The sequence below is a fragment of the Hirundo rustica genome, chromosome 3 (assembly GCF_015227805.2).
Source record: "Hirundo rustica isolate bHirRus1 chromosome 3, bHirRus1.pri.v3, whole genome shotgun sequence".
Taxonomy (NCBI): Eukaryota; Metazoa; Chordata; class Aves; order Passeriformes; family Hirundinidae; genus Hirundo; species Hirundo rustica.
Window position 1 is genome coordinate 1749479 of NC_053452.1, and position 12347 is coordinate 1761825.

At 40.7% G+C, this 12347-nt stretch overlaps 1 protein-coding gene across 13 annotated transcripts in view; it reads left to right on the plus strand.

Moving 5' to 3' along the window:
- EHBP1 (EH domain binding protein 1) overlaps positions 1-12347 on the plus strand; it is a 204312-nt gene that overhangs the window by 63664 nt on the left and 128301 nt on the right. For all 13 annotated transcript variants that reach the window (XM_040058768.2, XM_040058771.2, XM_040058774.1 and 10 more), the window contains exon 6: positions 11419-11600. In XM_040058768.2, the coding sequence (XP_039914702.1) occupies positions 11419-11600 (182 nt within the window). The remainder of the gene's footprint in view (positions 1-11418; positions 11601-12347) is intronic.

Genomic DNA, 12347 nt, shown 5'->3' on the forward strand with positions numbered 1-12347 from the left:
CCATCCTCCCTGCTCCCCACTTTGTGTACAGCTCTCCTGGCCTTTGGAGAGCTCAACAAGCATCTCCCTTCATGGGGAGCAGAGACCTTCTGCTCAGACACCATGCAGGAACCTGCTTTGGTCAAATTTCCATCTCTGCTCTCCTGCTGTCCTCTCATCCAGCAGTGTGATATTCCAGGGGCACCTCCAGAAGTCACCTTCTCCCGTGTGGAGCACTGGCTGTCCTTTCTAAGCCCAGCTTGCATCAAGATCCCCTTGCTTTGGCTGTTTCTAGCCTCCTGCTGCGGTAGGACTCTCTCTCTCCTTGGCAGTGAAATTGCAAACTCTAAGTTCACGTAAGAAAAATACTGAACAGAATTCTTTTGGTGGCGTAGGAACGTTAGCAAAGGTTTTCTAAGACCATCGATTGTTGTTGAGAGTTTAGAAAAGAATGAATGTGTGGCCAGACCTCCTCCTAACCTGAGTAAGAGCTGCCTTTACTCTGCATAGTTACACTAAAAATAAATCCCCTCTTGCAAAAGCTCTGCCTGCGTTTGTGTTTCTGTGGGCTCGTGTTCGTTTTCATGTGCCGTAAACCCCGAGATAGAATCTCCTGGTTTATAAGGGCTAATAATTTGTTCCCAAATTTAACAAGGTGCTTAATCACACGGCTTTCTTGATTTAATTACGAGTAGATTGTGTACTTGAAGTTAGGCTTGCGCTTAAATACCTTGCTGAGCCGAGGGCGTCCTTTTTGGTGTTGCCCTGTCGCTGTGTTTAATGGATGTAGAATGGAGAATTTGTGCACATGTTACCCTGTGATAGCTGGAGTCAGTGACAGCAGACCAGAGCTAAGTTCTCAGTTATGGCTGGCTGTAAGGTTTCCATAAGACTTCTCCAATATCTCTTTATTTTTGTTGAGTTTTTGATGTAATAAAAGACAAATTCTGTAATTATGATTTGTTGTCCGCCCTACTTAGTTTTGCAGTCTTTTTAAGTTTTGTAATGCAAGTTATGTTTAAAGAAACCAAATTGTGGGGCAGAACTTGAAAATTCCTTTTTATTATATTCAATTTGAAATAATTATTGCTTATGTAGAGACTGCACCAGATTGCTTTGGGACACAAAGCTCTCACTGCCCAGTACTTGCTGAGAAGGGGAGGGAAAAAAAAAAGCTGTATCAAGTTTTTTGCAATTAAAAATCTGGAAAAACTTGTTTAAGAAACTATTAGCCCAAGAACATGCATCTTTTGTCAGTATAATACGCAGCTCTGAATACAACTCTTTTTATCAAGAGCGCAGTGTTTCATATTTAATCAACGTAAAATTGAGTGCTTCCCTCACATGAATGTAACACAGATCAAGTCTCAGCCAAGGCAAATAAAAGAATGAATGCTTTGTTAATCATCCATAACTAATTTGTGCATACACAGAAAAAATGAAATCTGTTTTTGACAAGACCTTTTTCATAGGAACAGCAAGGGAGAATTGAACATGTAATGTGCATTAGTGATAGAGAATAGCAATGGGAAGATCTGAGGTGTTGCCTCAGACGACTTCTATTTCTTGATAGTAACAGTATTTAGCAGAAACCTAAGATAAGAGAAGGGTGGGTTTTTAAGTCGTTTGCCAAAATGTAATAAGACAAACCCCATGCTGAAGCAGACATAGACGGATTCTCCTATGCCTTGCCATATATTCATAAATATTGCAGGGAGCTGCCACATATCTCTGTGACAAACTCAGCTAATAGATAATACACAGTGAAGAAAATGTTGAATGCATTGCTTCTTTGCACAGGCAATATGATTGTGTTGCTCTACTGACAGCGTGGTTATGGTTGATGGGGCAGCTTCATTACAAGCCCCTGTTTTCAGGCTATTGCAGCTTTAACAAAAAAAATAAATTCACCCATTCGACTGAAATTTTCTATGCTTGTCAGCCTTGAGGTGAATTTTACTTTAAGTACAAAGTTAGAAGGAATCCATTTAGCTGTTTCCCTGATTGAAATAAATTTGGAGGGAGGGAGTGAGGACGGGCTTTCAAAAGCTCCAGGTTTGTGTTTATTGCTGAGATGCGTTTTGGAACGCTTTACGTTTATCCTTGCTGTTAAAACGCATTCTATGCTGTTTATAAACATAGACATAAATAAATAGCTAGATATAAATAAATAGATATAAATAAACAACTGCACCTGCCCCACACGCTGCGTGTGCACAGGGTGTGACAGCTGAGGTGTCTGACATGTGTGAGCGCGTCCCCATTCCAGCCTCACACAGATGTGAATTTTCAGCTGCCTCCCTTTTGCCCTGGTTTTATTCCCACCCCTCTGCCTCCTGCTTCTTCCTGCCAACGTCAGGCTGAGGAATGAGATCCGCAGATCGCGGATTTTTTTTTCCTCCTTCCTGAACTCTGGAACCGTCCCCTGCCAGCTCCGCTGCTCTGACATAACAGCTGGGAGGAGACTTGCATATTCAAGCTGGATCACCGGGGTTCTGCCCCTGACTGGGAGCTGCAGGTTTGGGTGAGAGAAGCAGTACTGAAGTGGCACGGGCAGGAGAACCGTGTGTCGGGATGGAGACACTTCCCTGGAAGCCAGCTCTTCCAGAGGTTGTTGTGCTGCCCTTGCAGCGTGTCCCCTTGGTGGCAGTGGGACATACAGGGGGCAACAGCAGCTCCAGCAGTTTCTCTGGATTTTGAGGCACTTTTCCAACTGTGCTGTGTCCTGTTGTGTAATGTATTCTGGTGATCTTGGCGCGCGCTGCGAAGCTGTGAGCAAGATGCGAGAGAATAATAAAAAAAAAGCACAGTCATGAGTTTAATAATGGAGATACATTCATGGTGCAATAATATTGCTGACATGTTCGCTTTGAAGAGCATTGTGCTGTCTTTTATGAAGTGGTGTTTTAGCCTAACTCTGAGAAATTCCCAGAGTGATCAGTAATTTGACCTTTCCTGCCCAAAGGAATATTCATGTCGCTCAGCACACAGCCATCAGGCATTACGGATCATTCAGCCGTTTGCTCTGGGCTTTTGCACTTTAGGTTCCACTTTCAGTACAGAAAAAAATATAAAATGAGAGTCAAGAATATCTTCCAGTGGCACTCTTGCAGGCTTTTCCCTGTCCTAAGCCTTGCAAACTTTGTCATTTAACATTGTGCATTCTCTCTGTGGAAGTTTTCCTCAGATGATAAAAACTGGTTGATGGCACGCTGGAATTTTGCAAATCCCATTTTAACAGGTTATATCTGTGCTAAATAATTAAGTCTTTCTCTGGAAAGATGAATGAAAGTATGCAAGGTTGTTGGAGCAGTTAATCTTTTCACCTTGTTTCTTCTTTAAGGAGTTTTACCTCGAACTTGCTTCCTTGTTGGAGGTTGCAAAGAAGCTGAATAGTGCGCTTACGTTTGTGAGTTTGTTTAAATAATTAAGAGTTAATTCTGGGGCCTGTATCACAGATGCCCTCCTGCATGGTATTTGTTTCCTCAGGGACAGGGTTTGCAGGTAGGCATGGCCTAAGGTGCAGAAACTGTTCTGAATATTATATTGAATTCACATTAAATATTCACTCCTGAGCTTGAGGTATTATTTCAAACCCACCTTTTTAATGTTAAAGATTCTGGGTATTTGTCTTGAAGCAACACTAAGACAGAGTAAGGAAATAAATGACTTCTCTTAGGGGGCACTAGCTGGACATCTCTCTGGTGTAGCTGTCTGAAGGTGCAGTAGCACCACTCGTGGGGGACCTCTGGAGTGAATGGTGGTGATGGAGGCTTCCTGTCAGGCAGAGTAGAGCTGAAGTGCCAGGCGTTGCTGGGTGAGCCTAAATGTAAATTTTGTAACAGGTACCGCCTATTATTTTCAAACAAAAACCAGAGAACAGCCTGGGAGTCCCTTTAGTTATTACATGAAAAAACGTGGAGTTATGAGCTGCTAAGCAGTAGATAAAGTCATGGTTATAAAGTCAGCAACCCTGTCCTCTCCCTGGAAGGAGGAGGTCACACAAAGTAAGTGCTTATTACCCCCGTTCCTGCTAAAAGTTTAGGAGCTAACTTCACCACCTGCTGTTTCTCCTTCTCTAACATTAGCTAAATTTTCTGTATTTTTACTTTGTGTTGAAGTTAACTCTACAGAAATACTGCACAGTTACACAGCAAATGCTTCAAAAGCAGGGAGGAACATGAATCTGCCCCTTTGAGAGGAAAGGTTTGAGGATTTAAACAGCCAGTTGGTGATAAATGTTTCTCTGCCAGCTTCAGCTGAACATCCACAAGCTTGTGGCCCACATCCATGGCAAAATAAAACTGTCCAAGAGTTTACAGTAGGAATTACTCTTACAGCTTTTGTTCTATAAAAATGATTTTGTCTTGATGCCTTTTGCTTGCTACTGGTTACTATGTAGTAGTGCGGGGAGGCTTGCACACAGCTGCAGCCTGTACCTTGGCAGACCTGGGGGAGATGTCACATCCCTGGCTGCTGTAGCATTTGGGGAAAGGAAAAAGGAAAAAAAGGCTCCTAATGTGGAGTGATCCCAGCAGCAGAGAGTGAATGGCTGTGAAAGGGAAACAGAACCATTGGGGCTTTAGGGCATCAGCATGCTGGGATCTAGACTTTGCAGGAAAGGATGTCCTTTTGTTGCTGCTGAGGGAAGTGGGATAGTCAGGGATTCCAGGGCTCTTGAGTGGTACAGCACGAGCCAAAATTCATGTACTACACAAAAGTACAGTGATGTTTGCATCGAGTGCAGGGACGGCCTGAGTTCAGCTGATCAAAGGCATCTAACAGTAAATTGAAACCTGTCAGAATAGAAGGAGAGAAATTTGCACAATGTCTCTAGAGGAAGTGATCTGAAAGAGTAAAAAATGTTTCTCACATCAGTTATCCACCTCCTGTATACTTCTGTGGGAGTGATCAGGAGTTGCTCCTGCATTACTAGAGTCCAAGGGAGAAAGCAATTGAAGGTGTTATAAATGGATCCATAAAGCAGTTATCCACATCCTATGCAAGGTTCAGTATTTCAGGGCTCAGTAGTTATCTGCTACTTATTAAAATTACCCTGCTCACCTGCAATTTTTTTTCTCTGTTTCCTTTGTAAGCAGCAAGGCCACTTTAGAAGGGGATACCTGTCTCATACACGTGGTCTATTAATAAATTGCTCAACTAAAATGTTAATTGAGCCCATACTTTGCCATCTGTCCAATAGTTGTCTGAGAAGCTTAATAGTATTTTTTTGCTAGAAAAACAGGATCTCTGAATTTTCCTGGTATTATTTTGCATAGTGTAGATGAATTACCTCAGTTTATTAGGTACTGTTTCTTTTTCTAAACTTCCTGTCTGATGTTAAGCATTGGAGATTTCCAGAGCCTGATAAATTGTTTGGTACAAGGGACAAGGGCTTTGGTTCTGACAAGGACAAAGGTCACTTTGTGAGGATAACAAATATATATTTATGTCATCAAGGGTAGCTGTTTCAATGTTTAAAAATGTTTTGTTTCATTCCAAGCCCCCATGTCTAGAGCTCCAACGTTTCTGGTATGTGCAGAATTTTTTAAATATTAAATTCTCCATCTAAATGCATCATAATTCTTAATAATGTTCTGGATACCTTGAACCATTATTTGCTTTTAAACAAGTTTTCAGCAGAGATCGTGCCGCCTTCATTCGGTCCTCCAAATCTCCCATCCTCCTGTCTAAATTATTTTAACTGACATAGTTTCTAATTTACTCTCTCCAGTTGAGAGAGCTCCCTGTAGCTTGTCTATTTTAGCATTTAATTGCTGTATACTCTCCCAAATTAAATTCTGTAGGGATCCATTTTGCTCTGCTGGTGAAGCAGTGATCTTTTCATCTGAGCAAGGCGGTGCGTGCAGGGCTGGCATCCCACGCCAGGAGAAGGGAGAAGCTTCCAGCTCCCCTCTGCTGCTGCCTGGGGGCTGCAGGGCCAGGGGGTTTTGTGTCAGGGGACAGCTTTCCTCCAAAGCAGTCTCCTTTTAGTTCTGAAGCCAGAGGAGAGGGAAACCCGTCGTTTTTAGAGCTGGGCAAATTGCTACGTCGATTATTTTCTGCCCAAGTTTGCTCCTCCTTAAGATCTGCGTGGCTTTGTGGGCTTTTTAGCATTCGCTTTTGTAAAGGATGAAAAAGCAACCCCTAAGAATATCATGCTGTACGTTTTCCTTGTTTGTTAACAGTAATAAAAATTATTGTTCCCTTTGACAAAATAATATCCAGTAAGGAAACTTGCCTTCCCTAGTTAGGTCTTTTTTTTTTGGATGATGTTTGTACAGTGATTACTAATTACTTAATGCGTTACTATTCAAGAGGGACCATTTGCTGTCCTAAAAAATGAAGAACTTCTGTAGTTTTTGGGGTGGTTTCTGCTGAATGAGAATGTTTTCCTGTTGCTCCTCCACGTGTGTGTGGGAAGGAGGGCACTGGAGCCTCAGGGGTTACACACTGCTCTGTGGAGGCAAGCTGAGTTCAGGTGTGCAGAGGTAAGACACATCCTGCTGATTTCTCTGGGGGAACTCTTTCCCCCGCCCAAATAACCCCGAAGAATGGACCCCATGAACAAAACCCAGCCAATATTTTAATCCTGTGTAACTCTAGAAGCTCGGAGGCAGTTTAACAGAAAATACAAAGATGTTTCTTACTTATTTGCACCTCATATATTAACCGTGAAGAGGACTTGTCTGTCAGTTGGTAAGTATAGGATACAAGGTTATTAAAAATACAGTTTTAAGGAAAGAGGAGCGCATGAAATTCACATTACAGCATTATTTGTCTCTCAAATAAATTGAGAATAAATTAAGAATCTGAGGTCAGACCTTCAGTGTGAAGGTGTTAATCTTTTGGCTTGCTTTTTGATGGCACTACTGAATTGCAGTTCTGTTGGTATCTGAGGTGACAATGTTTTTAAAGTCTGTGCAAACACAAACAGCACGCTTAGAAATTGGGAGCTACCCGAGCTCATTATTGCTAATGTTCTTCTGTATAAAAAAGGAATACAACTTTTATTGATTAACTGAGTACTGCTTGTTCTACATATTTCTTTGTGTGAAATCAGAGTACTCCAGGGTATTGGGAAATATTTTTGTTTTCTATATTAATTTTCATTTTGCTAGCTTTGAGTTCATCTTCTTATTCCAGATTTTTAATCATTTGCTCCAATTTTTCCTAAAGTGCCAGGATACACAAGTATCAACCTCCCAGTTGTCTTGGTGTAGAGCCAGCCACGTGCTTCATCCTGCTGCTTTGCCAGCTGGGAACAGCTGATACAGCTTGATGCACTGCCCAGGTGGGGTTATTTCACCCAAAATATGGTGTATAGTTTGGAGACATTTTGGAGACTGTGGACAGCAGGAGGAGGAGACCGTCAAGGGAAGTGAAACTGCTTGTGAGAGAAAAGTGTAGAATACAAAAAGCAGAAATTCCCTAGCACAGGAGAGAAAGATGGAGAAGCGTGTCTATGTGCAGGTTTTACTCTTCTTAAGTGAACTACAATGATCACTTTTGCAAAGAACATGCTTTTAAAATAACATATGGGTTTCTCAGAGACCTTAGTTGGCCCAACACAGCCATTATTCTGCTATGCAGGAAAAATAAACCTGCTGTAGTTTCTGCTAATGTACCAAGCAGTTATATTTTTAACAATTTAATATTTTAAATATTTTAATAGTTTAGTTTCTGCTAACATACTAAGTAGTTATATTTTTAATAATTTAATAACGATTTCTAGGAGAATGGCACTTCTTTTTTTTCCAGTGTGCTGTTTCACTTGGTAAAGCAATACAGTTACAAACACGAAACAATGAAAAATTATTGCTTTTAACCAATACTCCATGTATTCTCTTATTATGAATGAGTCCAGCAGTGCCCATTCTCAGTCTCAGTAGGATGTTTGAGCTGGAATATAACATAGAGGTATTTGTATTTTACTGGTATTGTATGTTATCTTCTGTCTTCCTGCAACATTCAGATATCATAGCTGATTTTATTTGCATCGTGCATTGCCTTTCTTAAAAGTAAAGGATTTCCAAATTGCTGTTTTCTTACGGAATGCACTCCACCTTCAGTGCTAAGTGTTGCATTTTGTCACCTCTCTTTATTATTGCGTTGGATTGTTTCTCTCTTGTGACTTCAGAATTGACATTTCATGCCACCCTTTCACAAAACAGGATGTGGCAACCCTGGCAGTCACATGAATGTAAAACACCTGGAGGCATAACAGAGCCTTACACAGTTTAAACTTTGATTATATAGGCAAAACCAGGAAAGTTGAGCAATTAAAACATCTGCGCTGGGATTCCTGCTTGACTTTCCGCCTGCCCGTATGAGACACAAGCAAACAGCAGATCAGACTTTTACCATTAAATGAGTATTATTTATTCAGTATCCTACCAAAGCGGGCTTCTCTTTGGAATAACTCATTCCAGCCTACTGCTCCGCTGTCTACTCTACTTGTAGGTTTGCTGTCTACTCCGTTCTTGGATTATTTTATCCCTGCTAATTTAAGAATTCTTTATCCTTCTGCAACGAAATGTTTCTGGGGTAACTCAGGTTCTACTACAGGAAGCATATAGGTTTTTGGGAAGAAAATGCTGCAGTCTTTGTAAGAAGTGGTTATTACCATGCTCTGATATTTAAAGACAATTTTTTAGAAGTTGGTTGTGTGTCAGAATAGAAAACATAATCCATTGTGAAATCAGTCATGGACCTAAGCAGCTTGAGAATATTCTTATAAGCTGCAAAAAGTTTTCCCCATCTATTTATGTAGCTAAAACCATTTAATGCCAAACGTGTAGAACTTTGGAGGAGAAAATATTGTCAAGCTTCTAACAGACTTCACTTTCTGGAAGAGTAGGAGGGTATACTTAAACTTGCACATGAAGCAAAATAAAACTTGAAAGATCAGGCACTGTCCATTTTTGGTTGGGTTTTTGGTGGTTTTGGTTTGTTTGTTTGGGATTTTTTTTAATGATAAACTTAAAAATTTGGGGTTTTGTAGGCAGTTGGAACTTGGAAAGTCAGCTTCTGTCTTTGGCCCACAAAAATATTATTAAATTAATTCGTTTCTTAGGAAGACTGAACTCGATTGCCAAGTGCATCTTGTTCTTCACAGCACATCAGGATATGTAGTGACAGGAAAATCTTCTTGCTCCTGGCTGGCTTCTTCCCCTTGTCCTGGCACACTGTTGCCTGCATTCTCATCTCCCTTTTCCCCTACATCAGCTAACATCAGGAGATTCCATTAGGAATTGCTGATGATCATCTTCCCTGGGAGAACTTTTCCTCTTCCTTATTCATGTCTCTTATTCACTCTCTGATCCAGATTATCTGAAGGCGAAAATGACAAGATGATCATTTGTACAACAAGTAGATACTAAGTGAAAATGTAATTTCACATCATTTCAGAATTCTTCTGCCTTGCTGTCTGCGTCTAGCTTTTGCGTGCTTGCGAGTTTAATGTCGTGCTCCTTCTCTTCACTTCAGAACCACCATTGAATTGGAGATTGGGTTGGCTTATCTTGTAATGTGGTAATTTTTAGTAAAATCACTTTGATAAAGATAACGTGCAGCTGACTTACCAGGGGAGATGGTGTGTTTGTAACAAGAGGAAGTATCCCTGTTTTTGGAGTCACTGAGGCATATTGGTGTCCCCCAAGGGACCCAGTGGGAGTTCTGTGTTGCTCTCATGGCATTGGGTGCATATAACCGGTGAGCCAGTGCCGAGGAGGCATTTGTAGCCACACAAGGAGATAAATCCAGATCTTTGTTGAACTGGGGACATTCACAGCTGCTGAGAAGTGATTTTGAGAGGAGCACGTCAGAATACAGGCATGGTGTGGCTGATGAATGAGTGATTCATCTGGAGGGCTGCAAGCAAGTACCCGCATTCCTGATTCGTTCCGAGATCTGTTGGTCTTGCTAAGACCAACATCTTACTGTCAACATCAACGAGTCAGAATCTTCCAAGATGAGTTGTCCAAGATCCTGTTGGGTGCAGATGCCTGGACGGGCGCTGCAGTAAGCCTTGCGTTCGGTGTAACGAGTTGTAATGTTAGTTATTCTCAAGGTACGACATAATAACGGATTCTTGTCGTTCATACCTGTGTAATAATGGAAACTCCCTGATCGTCCTTTCCATTTTACACGTTGTCAGAACCTTGGACCTTAATCTTGCTCTTTGATTGACAACTGCAGCGGGGGAAAGAGCCCTCCTATTGTTTGTAGGAGTCGCATCTGTTCAACTTGATTCAGCTGAGAGTATTTGCATATTCTTAAGTATTTCTTCTGAGAGGGCCTAAATCCTTCTCGAGTGTTTGATGCATTTTTGAAATTCATTCATAAGGTATCTACATGCACTAATAGTTCTGTATAATATTGCTGTGCATAATCTGTCAGATAAGGCCAGTTTTTTAAACAAGGTATTCTTTGGGGATGACATATTACATTCTGACTTATTCTACTGGGCAGAAATGTCAAGTACTTTGAGAAAGGATGCTTGAATGTTTTGATTGAATTAGTATTCTTTATTCAACGCAAATTGTCAACTGCAGCAAAACGTAGGGGTATTGTGAGAACATTTTTCAAAAGAATTAATAAAAGGGTTTGTTTTAGTTTTTGTTACTGGAGCTTTTTTACATATAATCAATCCTTTCCTGCTGATGCTGCTATTAGCTAGAACAAGAGAGTAGATTCTTAGATGCATTTTAGATTAATTAGTCTGAATTGTTAAACCATGAGCAACACTTTTCTATTGAAATACAACTCAGGCTTTTCAAATAAAATTTTGTCTTTAATCTTTGTCTATTTTGCTCTTTATTTTTTCCTTGCAAAATTTTTATCAGTATTTTTGGAAGCATTGTCAACTTTGGTTTCAAAAACCTTTCGCTCTTGGTTAATGCAGGTACAACACTAATGAGAAGAAAATATTCAGGTATTATATTTGAGCATGGAGCACAAACTAGATGATCTCAAGCAATTATGCAGAGAATTACATGAATGGTCAAAACCTATGTCTTCCACAAGCTGGAAGTTCCAGTCCAGAACTATCTAAATAAATGGAAATATGTTCCCAGCAGTTTAACTGGGTGTGTGCTGTGGATCTGCTTCAAGCTCAAGCCATTAATGACATCCTATATCTTGTACTGGAATACCACTGATCATGATGGACAGTCTTTTTTTTTTAAAAAAATTATTATTACTTTTTCAATTTCACTAAGAAAGCGTTCAAAGCTCCGCCACCATTTGTGACTGACGTAGTTTAGGAAATGGTTTTGTGTCACTCGACAGGGCCGTAGTGATTTTTTGGAAAAAAAAACCTAACCAAAACAAAAAAAACCCCTACAGATTCAATAAATGCATTTTTTTGTTTTGTGCACGTGCAGGTTTTAGTGAACAGCACCTTTTACATTCAGTTTGTTTCTCTTTCGCTTTCAGGAATCTCCTTCTGGACGTAGAAAAGCTCTCGCTACCAGCAGCATCAACATGAAGCAATATGCCAGCCCCATGCCTACACAGACTGATGTCAGGTTAAAATTCAAACCTTTGTCTAAGAAAGTGGTGTCTGCCACACTACAGTTCTCCTTGTCTTGTATTTTCCTGAGGGAAGGAAAAGCCACGTAAGTTGTTGTTTGTTGTTTTTTTTTTTTTTTTAAACCGGATAGCCTGCTTTGTGTCGCTTTTCAAAGAATCCTTTGGATAAAGAGCTCTTTCTGTGTAGAATGGTGGAATTTGAGAATATCCTTCAGCATTCCTATCATTCCTGCCATATTTGGTTTCTTAACTGAGTAAAAGTTGTTTCTTGCTCTTCATTTCAGCCTTGTGTTCTTCAGAGACAAATGGCTTGTGCTCTACTCTTACAGACATTTTAAATAACCACAGCTTAAGAGTATCTGCAGGTCTGAAATGAGTGGAAGTGTGTGTGTTTATGTGCATGTGTGTGTTCATCCAACAACACCCTTGGCAGATTTCAAGGGAGCCCACTGATATTTCACAAAGAATGCAATAAGGAAAGGACCAAGCCAGCTGGAAGGTGAGGGAGGGTGGAGTCAGAGTTACGATTTTGGGTTGAGCACAAGAACATCCTGTGGAAAGAGTTCTCTAGGGCACTGATTTGACTCACTTGGTTCTGTCCCTTATTTCCATGGCCTTTGGAAGGCAGAGGATGCAGATTATTTTTGCAGACGCTGTAGTCTCCCCTGCAATTTCTGTCAGATCCTAGATGTTGGATATTCACGTGGCTGGAGGTTGCGTTGTTGTTTGTCACAGCCCTGGTTTCAGCCAGAGTTGTTTTGTTTTTTCTTTCTATCTCTAGAATATGGCAGTGTGAGAATGGCAGAACAAAAAGGGGTAGATGGGGAAGCTGC